The sequence below is a fragment of the Crocodylus siamensis genome, chromosome 11 (assembly GCF_052110815.1).
Source record: "Crocodylus siamensis isolate JL-2025a chromosome 11, ASM5211081v1, whole genome shotgun sequence".
NCBI classification, from domain to species: domain Eukaryota; kingdom Metazoa; phylum Chordata; order Crocodylia; family Crocodylidae; genus Crocodylus; species Crocodylus siamensis.
The window spans coordinates 18532503-18551287 of NC_143405.1; the positions used below are offsets into that span (position 1 = coordinate 18532503).

Here is an 18785-nt window from a genome sequence, read left to right on the forward strand (position 1 = left end):
GGCTTTCATGCATGGCTGTGTTATTTTGCACCTTTGAAAGATCTCATTACGTTTTAAACTGCAAGTGGTACAGCTGGGGTGATATTGTTACCATGCTGGTCCAGGAAAAATGCGAGGACAGAAGGATTTGTGTGGGTGATCTTTTATTGGATCAACTGTATAGTTGGGATGGATATAGATCAGTTTTCAGGTATGAAGTACCCTTCCTCAGGCCTCTCTACAATTGATCCAATAAAAGATAATCAGAAATCCTAAACTATGTGATATTTAACCAAAGTATTTCCACAATGCTGGAGGTTTTTCTGTTTCTAGGCCACACACTTGTGCCACAAAGAAGATGTAATTTGGTTCTAGAGCCTCTGCCGGGGATTTTACCAGCACGGTAGAATCCTCCAAGGCCAAAGAGCTGGGCCTACCCTGGCTACTGCATCTACCCTCCAAACTGTCTCCGGGGGAGTGGTCTTGGCTACAGCAGGCTCAGAAGGCAGACGGTCCCCTGGAGGCTGCTGCCTGTTACTGCAGGCTGTGAGATTTCACCTGCCCCAGGGAGCAGGGGGAGAATAAGTGAGTCATCACCAGATCTCCAGTGCTTACTGCCCTGCTTGCCAACGGGAAACTCGGCAAAGCATAGAATACAGCCTGATAGATTCCTGATGCAATATGGAGAAAAGATACATTTTCACCATTTCTAAGACTATATTCTATGATCTTTCTGTTTTTAACATCCCCAGAAGAACAAACTTGAAACAAAGTGTTCTTCATGGCCCTGAAGTATACAAGCAATCTGAACAAGGAACCAGCAAAGGCAGCCCATGATAATACTCTCACTTGCAAAGCTCTTCAGCTTTCATCTCTTCAATACTCCCTATCACAAGCTTTCCTCAAGATGAAGAGAGACTCTTGATGAATTATTCCTGTCGTCAAACAACAACTGCTCTATAATCTATCGTTTACATAACAAATTGTGCAAAAGTGTGGGCATCCTCAGGTACTCATTAGAGTATAATTATATATCCCAGGGAAAATTAAGATAAATAATTAATGATACAGACAACAGAAACTCAGCATCTCAAAGGAGCAGGAGCTATTGGGGGGGTTGGGTTTTAAGGCTCTACAGGAGAAAAATAAAGCATCAAATTGTTCACAAATGGTTGCACACCTCTGGCAGCAAAAATAATTTTGACCAATAATTCTAGCTGTGCTCCACAGACCGTGGAATTCCACAGAGCACTGACTGGAGTTATGCAAAGCAGTGAGGCTCTCCTCCTTGTTTTCAGGTCCTACTTCAATTTTGTGGAGGCAACTGCACCACTACAGTTAAGACTGAAATTAACACTGTATTCAGTATTAAGTTCTCCAAAATCCAGGTACTTGGATGGTCTCGAAAATTCCTATTTTCAAGTCTGGGATAGAGTTTAGCAGTCCCAACTTGAGTTCATTTTCAGAAAAGGGTTCCCAAAATACAACATGGCAAAAAGGGTTCAAAAGTGGTTTTAATAAAACTGATCAGTTTGGGACAGACCTTAACTATTGTGAAGTACCTAATGTCCCTTTGGGGTTGTAATATTTTTTCCTAAAAAAAATTAGGAAGTTAATTGAATCTGTAATATAGCTCAAGCTGCCAAGGTAGAAAACAGGCAGCAGGACTGGTACTCAACAGAAAGCTAGAGTGTTTTCAGGGAGCCTAATTTCAGGATGAACTGGCTAGTTCAAGGTAGCATCCTGCAGGCACTAAAACTAGGCAGTACCCCTGTACTGAAGTTCTGAGTCATGCCTTTAGCAACTTCCTAAGAACACATGATGTCCAGTTCTCAAGTCATTTGGTCAGGGGCAGCAACTCTTAAACTAGGCATCACAGCACTTAAGTGGTATTATGAATCCCAAGGAAATAATACTGGAAGGGTTAGGCAACACTGGAAGTAACATCATAGGCTTAGAGATCGGGAACCTCTTGGCAAGGAGTTTCCCAAATATACCTGCCTCCACAAATAGAGAGCTGACTGAAAGATTCAAATTTCTCTAAATCCCATGTGCATAACAACATTTCTTTCCAAAGTATACCCTAGTTACTTTTTCCAACTACAGTGAACAAAGCTAAGACTGTGAGACTGGTGTTTAAACTTACAACTCTGAAAATCAGAAAATAAAAGGTTACGTGTTAGCATCTGACATTTAGGAAGGTATACGCCATTGCCAGACAACCCAAGCCCCAAGTAAAAGAAGAGTTAGAGTACTGAATATATTAAGGTTCATTTGGTGTTTTTACTTATAAAGAATTTGTGTAGTTACCAAACAGGTTATCTGACTTCCAGTGACATTACAAATCATCTCTCTGTTCTTTTGTGGGAAGATAGGTACCCATGAAACCTTTCCATTAAGATGTGGTCTCCAGTATTGAAAAGTCTGAAAAAAGTTCTTCATGAAGAACAAAACAAAGCTTGCTCAAATAAAAGGCGCTCTTACCTCAATGCCCTTGGTAGGACTTTCCATAAAAGACTCACAGGCATCTGCTGCTCAGTCAAGAGTAGTTTTGCTGAAGCTTCTAGTCTAAATGCTAATGATAAATCTGTGTACAGGGAAGTGGGGGCGAAACTAGAGTTCTTTTAAAAATAATACAAATGTCTTCATATATACCACAAAGGTAAATAGGATATGGCCTTCCTCTCTGTCTGGCCCCCTTATATAGCAAATAAAGGCATAAACAGATGATTAGGAACGTTTATAGAACACAACTGCAAATCTGAATTATAGTGGTATTCAAATAACCAAAGCCTTTCTTAGCCTATTGTGAAAGCTCAAGTCAGTGCAGGCTTGCAGGAGCCTTCCAGTCCCTTCTCTCAAAAAGGACATCCATTTGTCTTGACATAATTAAAAACCATCTACAAAGGACAACAGGAAAATGTGCATTTACTGTTTCTGCAGTTTAAAAAACCAAACATACTTCCCACAGGACCAAATCCATTCCTCCTGAACTACAAAGCAGAACACACAACTGCCCTCTGCTCTGAGCAATGAAACTTCAGGACAGAAGGGCATGTTTACACAAGACGCTTAACTGTGCAGTAGCATAGTTTATTGCACAGTAAGCATGTACATCTACACATGCATGTGCTTACTGTGCAGTAAACCTTGCTAATCGCAAGTAAACTTGCTACCTGCAAATACAAGTAGCAAATTTACTTTCAGTTAGTACAGCGTAATAGCGTTCATGTAGATGCCTGACTAGGAGCAAATCTTCTCCCCATCAGCTGTCTGCAAGGAGGCAGAATGTTGCACCCTACCCCCAGGAACTGCCTGTTGCCAGGCCCCCCCTGCTCTGTGATTGTGATCAGGGAGCTGGGGCTCTGAAATCCTTATCTCCCAGTGCCAGCTCCGCAACCGTAAGGCCGGTGCTGGGAGACCCTTATAAGGATCTCCCAGTGTTGGCCCTGTGGTCACGGAGCTGGCAGGTAAGAGTCTCCCAACACTGGCCCCGTGGTGCAGAGCTGGCACTGGGAGCTCTCTGGTGCTGGGGATCCTGTTCCCTGCCCAGCTCTGTGAGTGCAGAGCTGGGTGGGGAACAGGCTGGGGAACTTGTTCCCCACACTCATCTTCACAAGGGCAAAGCTGGATGAGGAACAGGCTGGGGAGCTCAGAGAGCTGAGTGAGGAACAAGCTCCCCAGCCTGTTCCCTACCTAGCTCCATGCTCACAGAGCAGAACAAGGAACAAGCTCCCCAGCTTGTTCCCCACCTACCTCCGCACCTGCAGAGCTGAGTGGGGAACAGGCTCCCCAGCCTCTGCCCCGCATATGGGACAGGGGCTGGGAACCATCCTGGTCAGGAGCAGGTCCCGGCCCCATACCCCGATTGGGTGATTGAGACACGGGGCTCTGAAAAGGCTTTGGGGGTGGGGTAAGTCCCAGTCCCTTGCCCCAATCTGTCAGTGGGGCATCTAGCAGCAAGCTAGCTGCTAGCTGCCCCACCGGAAGATTGGGGCAGGGAGGTGGGACCTGTCCCTCCCCTGCAGCTCTTCCCAAGCCCCCTGCCCCTGATCAGGGAGCCAGGGCCAGGAGTTCCATGCTGCTAGGGCAGGGGGATATTGTCCCAGCCATCTCCTGGCCCAGTAATCCCTGCTAGCCCCTGGACTAGCATCCCCCAGGTAGCAGCAGGAAGCTCCTCAGGAAGTAGCTTCTCTGCATGTGTAGGCACCAGCCCAGGAGTGTTTACTTGCAAGTAGTTTACTCGCGAGTAAACTGACCCCAAATCAAATGCATGTGTAGACTTGCCCACAGAGTGCTGTTTTTCAGAAACCTGTTCCTTCTGAAGAAAAAAGGAACAGGAGTACTGCTCATGTCCATTAACTGGAAAGGATGCATCAGGCTGTTAGAATGTACTCTCTCTGGAATAACAGATTTGGATCCTGGCAAGAGCAGCTGCATTTTTTGCCTCTCTCAGTTGGGTAAAAATGTTCCATGAAGCTTACTGTGTCAAGACCTTAGAGATAAGACATCAAAAGCAAAGACCCAGTGTTCCCTGGGTGAACATTAAAAGATACCATCACAATTTTTTTTCCCCCTGAAGACTACAGTTTACCCAGTGACCTCAGAACAAAATACTTCTTCCCTTACTTGTTATTAAGGTTTATTTCCTGGATACTTGCATTTCAGATGCACTTCAAAAGCATCCAAACAGCTGCATTTAAGCAGTGAAGTAATTTCTGTGGAAAGCTCTTTAAAAGGTATCTGGAAGTTTGGAGATTTTTATTTCAGAAATACAGCTTTGGCCATTGCTCTAGACAGATGATCAACCATAAAGAAAAGCTAGGACAAAATTAGGATCCTGTGTCCAAAAGCAATGATTATCCTAGATGTACTATGATCTCCTACCAAAAAAAGGTGCATGAACATAGCTATTGTATAATCCAGTACATACATGTTCTCTCTTTACATTGTCTTGCAATTTGATGACTAAATCATGCAAACCTCACATTGTGGGTAATATCAGAGCAGCTATTCTCAGCATAACAAATGGCTTCTAATATACACATCAGGTGCATTACTGCATTAGAAAAAATAAAACTTCATAACTAAACAATCTAGTTTTTCCTGCTCCCTACAGCTACATTGGAACTAATCTCTGTTACTGGCATTTAATCTAGTGAAGAGTGTCCCTAAGCCTATCTGTGTTAGAACAGAATCTCATGTTCACTACAGGTAAAATAGGAGCTGCTAAAGCTCTGTTACTGAACCTTTTTGTTTTGTCTGAACTGCTAATAAAGCTTGACACAGCTATAAAAATAGATTAGAGCTCTACTGCACATGTTATTAGCACACAGAAAGCCAACTGTTTCCAACACTATTCTGAGAAGTAGTAGCTGCCACCTGTGATTTGTAAGTCAAAGTCCCCATGAGACATGTTTGAGAGTTGAAGAAAATCTGTGAAGTTGTGAACTTTTGCAAGGTACTTAAAGTTCTGGGTGAATGCAATTTTTAGCAAGAATGATGGTAAGTGCTGATGTCTAAGACTACACCCCAGATAAATCACCTGACCTGACATCTGACAGCCAATGGAGATTTGATGGGAGATCCTTCTTGTAATCAAAGATGTGGTCATCAGTACAACCAGTTTATTGGACCCATATGAATATAGCTTTCCACTAGTAACTCCTCACTTCTCTTGAGAAGAAAATACAGACTGGATTCTAGAAAAGCCTGATCAAGTGACTGAATCTCATTCAGTAGCAATAGGGACCAAGTAATTCTTAATTATGTTATAATTAATGTACACTGTATATTTTGATGACTAATTCTATTTCTATTATCCAATGTTAAGGCAAAAATTAGGTCCACCTATAATTCCACACAAAAGCTATTAGACAGCATTACTGCTGGGGAAAAAAATTCAAAATAAAAAAATCTACTCTTATTTTCAAGTCTGGTTCCTATATATTTCTTAGTATAGTAACACCGCATTCTATTACACTTACTGGTTTAGGCTTTTTTGTTCATTTCGGATAAATATATTTGTCACCATTATTATATTAAAAAAGCAAAGCTAAAAAGGTAAAGCAAATGCTGTTTCCTTATTTCTTCCACTCACAGGCAGTTCCTTACTTCCAAGCACTGACTATTTGCCTCCAGTGTCAGTTTCTGAAGTCACCCATAGCTGCTCTGGTGCGCTATAATTACAGGCAACCCCTGCTTAACGTTGTTTCGCTTAGCGTTATTTTGCTATAATGCTCATTTTAAATTGATACCTGATTTCACTTAGCGCTCAGCAAGTTTCGTTATAATGCTCACAGTCGCCGTCTTGGGTCATTAAAAACTATTGCAGGTACCATCTTGGATTGTCAAATACTTTCGGTTTTGCTCAACACTCGTTTTACTTAACACTTGGTTGTTCAGGAACCAATTAAGAGCACTAAGCGGGGATTGCCCGTACAGTGCGTCAAAGCAGGCTCCAGCATCACGTGTATCAGTGTCCCCACACTGAAAAATGGCAGCAGGGGTGCCTTAACTAAAGCTCATTCGACAAGTTTTAGCTAAGGTGCTGATGTCACCATTTTTTCAGCACAGGAACACTGATACACAGGACACTCCGGGAGCTTTAATTAGAGCAGCTCTTGGAGCATCATTCTTTATGTTTGAGCCACGACAATAAGAATCCATGGTTAAACTTCTCTCCAGTTACAGGCTTCACAGTGTTGTTCACAGCGAAAGAAAACAACTTGCTGTGCATATATCAATCTAGGCCCTTCCCTGAACACCCTTCTAATGACTACCCTCATTTCAAATTGAGGCCAAATTATGCCAAATAAATGCCAATGACTGAATAGTTGATGTATTGTGACTGCAGTCTAATAATGGTAATCACTATTGCATTGTATTCCCTTCATCTGTTTTCCTGTTGTCTCTCAAATGCTTGGATTATAAACTCTTTGTGGAAAGAGAGACTATTTTGGGTCTGCTCACCTATGGCACCTACTACAATAAGACCCAATCCCTAATTAGAACCTGTAGCAATTACTATGACACAAATATTAAACAACAGAATAAAGTCACAGAACATAAACGTTATCTACAGCATGTGAACCTTTAAAAATGTACTGGGGCTATTCTGGATACCTGTCCTCAAAATACCTCCAACAAAGCACCCCAAGCTCAAGCAAAAGGAAATTAAAAGCTCCAAGTCATTAATGGCCCCGAACCTTGAGGTAGCTACCCAGGGGTAAGTTTCAAGCCAAAACATCTGACTGCAAAATCCATTAAACAAAAAACATCTGCTCCAAAAATAAACACAAGAACAAACTGACAAAAATGTGAGCATCATCAAATCTATACAAAGAAATCTTGTATTAGATACCAAGTGAACCTATTGTTACCCTCCTTGGAGATTTCCCTGCTCTGTTCATTTCATGCTATGTAACCAATTTAATCTTCAGTAACCTAATTTTACAGCTCCAAAGTTATCTAACTTCTTTCAGATTTTTACTTATGTCTCCAATCTATTCCCATTTTAAAAGCACAGCGACAGACTCCTGGGAATAGCTGCTCCTTACTTAAATTCTACTTTTCATTAGAAGCAAAAAAGCTAGTCTAGACAGCAATGAGCTAGAATTATCTCAGAGATGTTCAAATGCACCAGAACGAAACAGCACAATTACTGTAAGAGTAAGTGTAATAATGTGTAATTTAAAAAGGACACTGTCAAGATAAAAATATTATTTAAAAAGAAAAAGGAAAGGGAAAAAAAGAAAACCTCAGTTCCATTTATGTGTTACCAATCAACACTTTATTAAAACTATCAAAAAAATAGTTACTTAGGCATTGTTTCTTTTGCCTTTTTCAACTTGGACAATAGTTCTTTGGCATTCTTAAGATGCCTTTCTTGAGAGACTCTCCACCAGGTACACAGGGAAAGAAAGCCAGCTCGCTCAAGAAGTGGCTGAGTTTACTGTTCTGTTGCAAAGCAGCAAGTTCTTACTTACTTCATTATAGGCATGTTCTTTGTTCGATCGTGGATTTGCTTTCCTTGCATTACATATGTTAATGTTTTCTTAGCTGGCTGTTATGTGAATCTTTCCTTTCTAAAGTTCTAACTACCACTAGTTTTATATTTCAAATTCAAAATAAAATTGTGCACTTTAAAATGAATGCCTAATTGAACGATTACTGGGACTTCCAGGTTGCACACTGAAATGCTATTTCCATATATACTACCTGTGGCTATTTAAGGTCCAATATTTTAAGTCTTATCAAGTCCAGAAATATGTATCAGTCATCCCAAGGGAAATCTATTCTCTCCCTAAACTTTCACATGAAAAGGATTCTCTAGTAAACTGTGCATTAGTAAAAGGCAAGACAAAGCATGACATTCCACTGCAAACTAAGAGGGCAAAAACTCTTAAAATGACAAGAATTTTTAAATTGCATTTTTAAAATTTTTTTTAAAAAGTAGCCCTGGATTTTTCCATCACCTCTCGTACAAGAAAAACTTTTCTAACACTTAAATTCATACATTCTCAAATATCTACAAAATGGACTGCATCAAGCTTTACATGTGAGGAGGTGAACAATGCTATTGAATTGGCAAGGTTAACATTTCAGTACTTAACTTTTCAAGCATATAAAAGTCTCAGATACTAAAACTTGTTGATTCTATGCCATTTACTTTGCTCCCTTAGATTGCTGTCTTAAGGAGCTCACATGTTCCTATTTCTTGCCTTCATAGCAGAAGGGAGGAGCCTTAAGAATGACGGAGAAGGAAGTTTCAGCTATATCCCTTCAGCTGGGCCCCTACATTCTTCCTTTTTGCTGCGTTCAGAAACTCAGCAGGAGAACAGTAAAAGAGACCGCATACTGGCAGAGCTCAGTTTCTGTTGGCTGTATTATTAATTATTTATTTTAATTATGGCTAGCTTCTCAAGCCTCCTCCATTCATCACCACTCACTGCCTTTTGTACTGTGAAGGGCCAAGAACCCTTTCCCATGTCTAGCTACAAGAGGCAGCTCTGGATAGTGTTACATGCAATGGGGAAAGAGTATAAACAGTAACGAAGTAATTCTTGGGTCAAATTACTTAGAGGTGTATCAGGTAACCAAAGCAAAGCAGAGTGTGGGGCAAGAACAGGGGAGAACAGGTTAAGAAAGAACTGAGACGATGAAAACTATTAAATGGTTTCTTACGATAGCAGTGGACTGGGAATCAGTGACCCAGGAGGTCCCTTCCAGTCCTATGCATCTTATAAGAAATATGAAGTACACAGTGTACTGCACAGCCTGCATTTAAAACTGTACAGCCATAAAAATATCAGTCTAATCTGTGTGATAGCACTTGCTGAACACATCTTAAAAGAGTACCTGTGAGGCCATGCCCTCTAAGCCAAACACTAAAAGTTTACTTTATCTATTAATAGTAGCATTCAGAATGGTATTTTCTGTAGTTCTGTTTTAAGCAATTTTGCTCATTAAATTACTGTACATGTATTATCCCCATCATGCTAATTAGCCCTCTAATTCATTTTAAGATTTCACATGAATTGAAGAGTACCTACAGAGGTGATTTCTGGGAACTATTTCAGAAATTCAGACATGGTCACGATCAGCTATTTGTTTGGGACTTGAATACCCAAAGGATTTCTTACACACACTGAGATAATGAAATAAAGTCTGCTCAAACATTAAGTGTGAAAAAGGAGAGCTGGTCTTGATGAATCATGTGCTGTTCTACTAAATTGGATTTTTTTTAATTGAGACATTGTCAGATTACTGTGTTATTTCACATGAAAATTACTCAGGGTAGCTTGTTAGCTCAAGGCTCAGGATGTTTATTATTCAAAGTACAGGACAAGATGCTTCTTGTTAAGTTTCAGATTTCCCTATGTAAGTCCTCTCTGTGCAGACATCTTGGTTAAACACCTGTTATGGCCAAATAAAGGAACAAGAAAAGGGACACTAGCGAGAGTGTTATGCCTACAGAACTGACACAACAGTAAGAACATTCCATCTCAAAAAGCAGGACGTTCACATTTCCTTCCAGTGTCATTTCAAACTAGAATATACAACAAAACAGTTGTGTGTGTCTTCTTGTTGATGGAAGACACCAAACCAATTCCCCCTGAAGTTGACAGGAAGGTTTCTACTGATGTCAAACAGGCATTGGATTAGGCATATGATATACAGGTTGGATTATGGACAATGCTTTGTGTTTAAAAAAATGCAGTGGTACCATCTCAGTTTACAGTAAATATCAGAAAAAACAGCCAGTTAAATCAGAATTTTCTCTGAGAGCTGAAAAAGGCATTGGATGAAAGTGGTCTAAAAACAACCAATTAAAATGTTACAAGGCTGTAATTTCATAGGCCTTGTTAAGGTCTCTTTCGCAAAGTACTCACCTTTCTCAGAAATTATTCCACCTCAGCTAAAGTGCCATTCCTCTCCTCTGTCTTGTCAAAGAAATGCCTAGTATGGGGGAGTGGGGAAGTTTTAGCAGCTCTGACATGAACAATCCTGGCCCTATTAAAGGGGGAGATAATGCAAAGTTCATGTCTCCCTTTCTCTAATGTGTAATCTAAGCATGAGTGTTCAACATTTCCAACAGTGGGAATTTTGGAAGACAACAGTGTAGTGTCCAGGGAAGGAATCTGGGGCAAGCACCCAGCAACTCGCTGAGCACACCCATAACTAAAGTAACAAGAGCAACTTACTGGCTAAAGTTTGATGGCCCTGAAGAACCACAGAACTTATACTGTATCATAGAGTTTGTCCATTTGTATGCAATGTGAGAGAGAAAGGAAACGACAAAAAAAAAAAAGTCACTGTTTTAAAAAGTATGGGAAAGATTGTCCTAACATTTTTTCAATCAAGATATCTGATTTTGTGCACTAGAATACGTTCCCCTTCTACAGCAAGCAGTAACTTTCATCATCTCACATACAGTCCCTGATGCTTTCTTAAATGATAAGGAGATTTGCTAACATAGAAGCATATGAAGAAGTTCTTACCAACAGCACTGACAGCATGCTTGAGCTCCAAAGTAAAGGCAGTAAGCGGCACCTCTTCAGACACTGGCATGATTGCTACAGTGGAGAGGTTGCTGGCAGGATTTCCGGCATCCCACTTGCTACTCGCAGTGTGCAATCCAAGGGGATGACCTGTGAAAAAGCATAAATATATTTAGTCAGTCAACCAGAAAGCTGCATGTTGCCTTGGTACCATGTTTCATTTTCAATGGTTAGGAAAGAGGGAAATAATTGCTGAATTATTTAATCTATGTGATGTACAACACCTTCCATTTATAGTGAAAGGGAAGATTATACAATAATACCACTCTAAACAAGGTAAACAGGAATCCTATTATTTTCAGTTACTGAAGGAGCAGCTTATGGGTACAATACAGGCAATGTTAAAATCTAGATACTAATGCTGAAAAAAAAAGGAATGTGCTAACACTTAATTTAGTCTCCCACTGAAAGAGATGGAAGAGAGTTCTTGGCTCAACAGAGCTTGGCTTCAAACTAGGGGTAAGCATTCTCTTAGGCTGGGAATACACACATTTTCAGCAAGTTACAACTGATTTGCATGGATCAATACGCTCAAGGGATCAACACACACTTTATATTAGCTTCCAACTGGTGATATAAAAAGGCCTGTTGCAGAGATGCTTCATATTCACCTCTGAAATCCCCTTCCTCTTCTCTTATCAGGTTTACGGTTTTGCAATTGTGGTAGAAAATTTCAAAGCATGGTGGAAAAAAGCCATTTGGCAATAAGAAATCAATCTTTTCCCTTTTCACACTTACAAGCAGGATCCTATTAAGCAGCTTTCTAGATGTCACGTAATGTGAGCAATAAAACGTATCTTCCCAGAACCTTGCAGTTCTTTAAATAACCACTTTATACATGAATATTCCTACTCCACAGTCCCCTCCTCCTCATGTTCAAGGAACAAGAGGCAACATGACAATAAGTTATTTATTTGTCTGAAAAATTCTGTCTAATGTCTATTCCATTTCAGAAATCTCTAGAAGGCAGGTAATGGCAAATTCTGGAGGAACAGCTAAAATAAAGGAAGTTTGGGATACTCTCCCCTGGAAAATTATAGTACAGTTGCATACAAAATTTAAGACAGCTGATACCATGTGACATTATTTGCCAGGCAGTTTTTCTTTGGACTATATTTTCTGAATTGATAGATTAGAACACAACTCACTTCCAAGTAGACGCTCCACACGTACATGCTTTTCTCTCATTTTGTTTTTGTTTCGTTTGAAAAGCCTACGGATTCCGGGTTCAAACCCTTCACCCTCTCCAAGTTGCTTAGTGCAGGAAACAGTTACCACATGCTCTTCACACTGCTTTGAATGGCTGCCTCCATAGTAGCAAAATGTAGATTATTGATAATAAGCCAGTAGTTTTACCTATCAACTAGGAATATTTGTCAGAATGTATCTGTAGTGCCAGCACTAACAGAGGGACTACTATCTGCCAATAAGTGAAATATGTTGTAAGCAAAATATGGTAAAAACTGAGATACAGAAAAAGTCTGTAAATTACTTCCATGAACATAAACAAAAAGATGTAAAGATGACAAGGATCAAGATATTAAAAGGAAAGTCGATTAATACAATAAACAGTATCACCTCCAGAATGGGAATATGTAAAGTTATAGAGAAACCAACTGTGTGTAGCTAAGTATATCAAAAAAAAGCCCCCAAACCCTAAAACCTGGAAAGGAGGTATAGAGACTACCGAGCAAGCTCTCAGACAGCAAGAAAAGGTTGAGCAAGGTTATGCAGAAGTGCTTGGAGGAGAACAGCACTTTTGATATATAGAATTTTTGGTCACTTTTCTTCATCATATAAATTAAAACTGAGGATCACCTTACCTAGTTCAGCATAGGAGAATCATACAACCATTGGATCACAGAAAACTAGGGTTGGAAGGGACCTCAGGGGGCCATCTAGTCCAACTCCCTGCTCACAGCAGGACCACCCTCAACTAGATCATTCCAACCAGGGCTTTGTTGAGCTAGGCCTTAAATATCTCCAAGGATGGAGATTCCATCACCTCTCTAGGTAACCCATTTCAGTGCTTCATCACCCTCCTAGGGAAATTTATTTCCTAATATCCAACCTAAACCTTCTTTGCTTTGACTTGACACCAGTGCTCCTTGTTCTGTTGCCTATCACCATTGAGAACAATCTAGCTGCATCCTCTTTGGAACCACCCTTCAGGTAGCTGAAGGCTGCTATTAAATCCCACCTCAGTCTTCTCTTCGGCACACTAAATAAGCCCAGTTTCTTCAGCCTCTCTTCAGAAGACATATGTTCCAGACCGCTAAACATTTGCTGTCCTCTGCTGGACACTTGCCAACTTGTTTGCAACAGGGAGGAAAGGCAGGGGGTGTGGCGCTCTACATTAAGGAGAAATACACATCCTCACCAGGTAGCACAGAGTCAGAGGAGGGGCACACTGAAGTGCTCTGGGTTAGAATACAAGGTAGTCGAGGGGAAAGAGACTTAACGGTGGGGTCTACTACAGACCACCCAACCAAGGGGAAGAGCTAGACCAGGAATTCGTAAGTCAGCTCATGGAGGTAGTTAGGTCAAAGGATGTGGTCATCATGGGTGACCTGAACTTTCCAGACATCTGCTGGGAAGAGCAGTCAGCCAGGTCTGACCACTCATGTGGGTTCCTAGCCCAAATGCAGGACCTCCATCTAACCCAGGAGGTGCACAGCCCCACCAGCGGAGACGCCTTGTTGGACCTGGTGTTGGCCATGGGCAACAACCTGGTGAGGGGGCTGTGGGTGCTCGACCACCTGGGTGACAGTGATCATCACCTGCTGGAATTCACCATCCAGCGCAAGGTGGCAAAGGCCTGAAGCAAGGCAGCTGCCCTAGATTTCAGGAGGACGGACTTCAATGAGCTAAGGAGAATAGTCGGGGAAGCACTGAGGTCCCTGAGGGGAGGGCAGCCAGGTGTCCAAGAAGAGTGGTCGCTCCTTAAGGAGACAATCCTCCAAGCACAAAGGGAGGTAATCCCAACACGGATCAAAGGGAGCAGGAGCATGCAAAAGCCCCCATGGCTCACCAGAAGCATCCGGAAGTGTCTCCTAGCTAAAAGGGAGGCGCACACCCAATAGAAGGGAGGGGCCATCACCAGGGAGGGCTGTACTGTGGATGCTCAGGGCTGCAGGGGGGCGGTCAGGAAGGCCAAGGCGGAGATGGGACTGGGACTAGCTTCCCAAATCAGGAACAACAGGAAGTCCTTTTTTAAATACATAGGGGCAAAAAGAAGGTTCTGGGTAATGTGGGGCCCCTGCAAGACACGCTAGAAAATTTAGTCATCACACCAGACGACAAACCTAACCTATTTAACAACTTCTTTGCCCCCATTTTCCTGAGCAGGGACAAGATCAGCCCCCCCCACTGGCCCCCCTCAGACCCTAGGCCAAGGGTCAGGGAGGAACTAGTCAGGGAACTTCTGGAGGGACTGGATGTATTTAAATCAGCTGGTCCAGACGATCTCCACCCTAGAGTGCTGAGGGAATTAGCTGAGGTCATTGTGGCATGGCTTTACGATCTCTTGTGGTGCTCTGGTGTGGTGCCAGAGGACTGGAAGGGGGCCAATGTGGTTCCATTCTTCAAAAAAGGGAGGAGGGAGGACCTAGGAAACTATAGGCCAGTTAGTCTTACCTCGATCCTAGGTAAGTTTTTGGAGAGAATTATCCTGGCGCATGTCCATGAGAAGCCAGCAGAGGAGATTATGCTTAGGGGCAACGAACACGGGTTCATTAGAGGCAGGTCCTGTCAGACCAACCTTGTGGCCTTCTACAACCAGGTCACCAAACCTTTAGATGCAGGGGTAGTAGTGGACACAGTCTTTCTGGACTTTAGGAAGGCCTTCAACACTGTCTCTCACCCTGTTCTCATTAAAAAACTAGGGGACTGTGGTGTCGACACTCACACAGTCAATTGGGTCGCCAACTGGCTGGAGGGCCGCACCCAGAGAGTGGTGGTGGATGGGTCATTTTCAACCTGGATGTAGGCAGTGGGGTCCCGCAGGGCTCGGTTCTCGGGCCTGCACTGTTCAACATCTTCATCAGCAACTTGCACGAGGGGGTAAAAAGCACCCTGTTCAAATTTGCTGCTGACACTCAGATGTGGGGGGATGTGGGCATGCTAGAAGGGAGGAATAGGCTACAATCGGACCTAGACAGGTTGCAGGGGTGGGCAGACGAGAACAGGATGGGATTCAACACTGACAAGTGCAAAGTGATGCACCTGGGGAGGAAGAACCAGCACCATACCTACAGGCTGGGGAACTCCCTTCTCGTCAGTGCAGAGGCAGAAAAGGATCTTGGAGTTGTCATCGACTCCAAGATGAACATGGGCCGGCAGTGTGGGGAGGCAGTCAGGAAGGCCAGCCGTACCTTGTCATGCATCCACAGATGCATCTTGAGCAGGTCCAAGGAGGTGATCCTCCCCCCCTATGTGGCACTGGTCAGGCCGCAGCTGGAGTACTGCATCCAGTTCTGGGCGCCGCACTTCAAGAGGGATGTCGACAGCATGGAGAGGGTCCAGAGGAGGCCACTCGTATGATCAGGGGACAACAGGGCAGGCCCTATGAGGAGAGGCTACGGGACCTGAACCTGTTCAGCCTCCACAAGAGAAGGCTGAGGGGGGATCTTGTGGCCTGTTATAAACTAGTCGGAGGGGACCAGCAGGCATTGGGGGAGTCACTGTTCCCCCGAGCACCGCCAGGAGTGACCAGGAATAACAGTCACAAGCTGGCAGAGGGTAGGTTTAGGTTAGATATCAGGAGACGCTACTTCACGGTCAGGGCGGCTAGGATCTGGAACCAACTTCCAAGAGAAGTGGTGCTGGCTCCTACCCTGGGGGTGTTTAAGAGGAGGTTAGATGCACATCTTGCTGGGGTCGTTTGACCGCAGTACTCTTTCCTGCCATGGCAGGGGGTCGGACTAGATGATCTGCTCAGGTGCCTTCCGACCCTAGAAACTATAAAACTATGTAACATCCAGGTCCTTTTCTGCAGAACTGCTGCTTAGCCATTCAGTACCAAGCCTGTAGCAATGCATGGGATTGTTCCATCCTATGTACAGGACTTTGCACTTGTCCTTGTTGAACCTCAGGAGATTTCTTTTGCCCCAATCCTGCAATTTGTCTAGGCCACTCTAAAACCTAGCCTTACCCTCCAGCTTATATATACTACTGCTTCTAGCTTGATGTTATCCATAAAGTTACTGAGGATGCATTCCATCCCATCTTGCAGATCTTTTATGAAGACATTGAACAAAACTGGCCCCAGGAGCAACCCCTGGGACACTCCACTTGATACCAGCTGCCAACAAGATCTCAAGCCACTGATCACTACCTGCCGAGCCTGATTATCCAGCCAGCTTTCTATCTACCTTAGAGTCCATTCATCCAATCCATACTTCCTCAGCTTGCTTGCGAGAATGCTGTGGGAGACAGCATCAAAAGTCTTGCTAAAGTCAAGGTATGTCATGTCAACTGCTTTCCCCACATCCACAGAGCCAGTTATTAGGGCTGTGCAAAGCTTTGGTCCCTGATTCGATTCAGTGGAGATTCAGCCCAAGTCAGTGGCCGAATCTCTGAACCTGAATTGAATCAGAGGACCCTTTAATCTCTCTGAATCGAATTGGAAGCCTCCGAATCAATTCGGAGAGATTCAATGATTTATACATAGACACAGCTTTAAATGTTTTTTCTGAATACCTCAAGGTACCTGGCAGCTCATGAATGCTGCACTGCTGGGGCGCATGGAGTGTCCCACAGGAGCACAGGGGGCTCCCCACAATACTCTGCAGCAGACCCAGAAGTGGACCAGGAGCACTTCTGGGTCCACCAGGGAGCATGCTGGGCCCCCCCCAGCTTGGCAACTGGTGCCTCCTGGGTCTGGGGGGACACTTGGGGTCCCCCCCCACAGCTGATCTCCTGTGGGACACTCCATCCGCCCCACCATTGCAGTACTCACAAGCCACACCTTGTACCATGAGGTAGGTAGAAAAAACATTTAAAGCTATGTCTACGGCCAAAACACTGATTCTCCGACTCGGCATTGAATCTTCAGATTCAGCCAAATCAAATAAGGTACAACGAATCAAATCACTGTCCCCAATTCGGGCCAAACCCGAACTGAATACAGCCCGTTTTGCACACCCCCTACCAGTCATCTCACCATAGAAGGCAATCAGGTTGGTCAGGCACGACTTGCCCTTGGTGAATCCATGCTGCCTGTTCCCAATCACCTTCTCCTCCAAGGGCTTAGAAATGGATTCCTTGAGGACCTGCTCCCTGATTTTTCTGGGGACTGAGGTGAGGCTGACTGGTCTGTAGTTCCCTGGATCGTCTTAATTCCTTTCCTTAAAGACGCGGCACTATAGTTGCCCTTTTCCAGTCGTCCAGGACCTCTCCTGATTGCCGTGAGTTTTCGAAGATAATGACTGCAGAGCTGCTGACCATCTCAGCCAACTCCTTGACCATCCTCAGATGCACTGCATCTGACCTCATGGACTTGTACATGTCCAGCTTTTCTAAATAGTCCCTAATCTGTTCTTTCACCACTGGAGGGCTGCTCATCTTCTCCCCAAACTGTGCTGCATGGTGCAGTAGTCTGGAAGCTGACCTTGCCTGTGAAGACCGAGGTAAAAAAGGCATTGAATACTTCACCTTTTTCTCATCATCTGTTACTAGGTTACCTCCTCCATTTAGTAAATGACCCACACTTTCCCTGATCCTCATGTCCCTCGCTAGCTGCTATAATATTAATTAGGTTCTCCTTTGCTTTATTAGTATTTTCAGTATTTTTTAATAAATCTTGCTTCTAACAGGATTATTTGATTCATGGACTGTTGCCTGCATAATTTCACACAGACTACCTCAAAAAATAGCAACAACCCTTAACCCAGGGGTGCGCAAAATACAGCCCACAGGTTGTATCCAGACTGCCAATTGATTCTATTCAGCCCGTGACACCAGCAGGGGCTGGAGCCAGAGCTGCCCCCCACCCCGCAGGCCAGACAGAATCAATTGGCAGGCCCACGGGTGGCAACTCCAGCTCCAGCCTCTGCTGGCACAGCAGGGGACTCTGGGAGGAAGCAGCCCCACCTGCCTGCCCACCCACCATTGTGCAGCAGCCTAGGAGAATGGAGTCTAACCTGGGGTGCCAGGCAGGCAGGGCTGCTTGTGTCCAGCATCCCTCATGGCACCAGCAGACCACACACCCGGCACTGCACAGCAAGGGGGGCCAGGTGAGGTGGGGAAATGAGTCCCTCTGCCATGCCCCCCCCCCCCAACGGGTTCTCTACAGCAGGTGGTGGGGCATTCACCACAGCCCTACCCCAACCACATTGTGGCTGTCAGCCCTGGTCCTGGTTGCCAGTGTCAGTCAGTGGGGGGGGGGGAGGAAGAGGAAGAAGGGGGAGGAACAGAGATAAGATGCTCCAGGCCCAGGAGGGCTCATGCTCCCGCTCCCAACCTCAGCCCAGCTGTTGCGAGCTCATGTGTTTGCATGTGTGCATGCACGCACGCATGCGAGAGAGTCAGTGTGTGCGTGTAGGTGTGTGTGCACACATGTACACACAAAATCCTCAACAGCTCACCAGAACTTGTTAAGTGGCCTCACAATGTATTTTCACCCTGCCCATGGGTTCTAGTTGCAGGCTGGCTACTGGACGTGAGTCACTTCAGGCAGACTTGGCCTGTCATGTCCATAGTGCACGTAGAGGATCATTCTCCTGCTCTGTAGCTGTGCCGCTT

At 44.0% G+C, this 18785-nt stretch overlaps 1 protein-coding gene across 6 annotated transcripts in view; it reads right to left on the bottom strand.

Annotated features, from left to right (window-relative positions):
* Positions 1 to 18785, bottom strand: part of PNPLA7 (patatin like domain 7, lysophospholipase) — a 283100-nt gene that overhangs the window by 98213 nt on the left and 166102 nt on the right. For all 6 annotated transcript variants that reach the window (XM_090022996.1, XM_090022991.1, XM_090022990.1 and 3 more), the window contains one exon: positions 10983 to 11132. In XM_090022996.1, coding sequence (XP_089879122.1) covers positions 10983 to 11132 — 150 coding nt within the window. The remainder of the gene's footprint in view (positions 1 to 10982; positions 11133 to 18785) is intronic.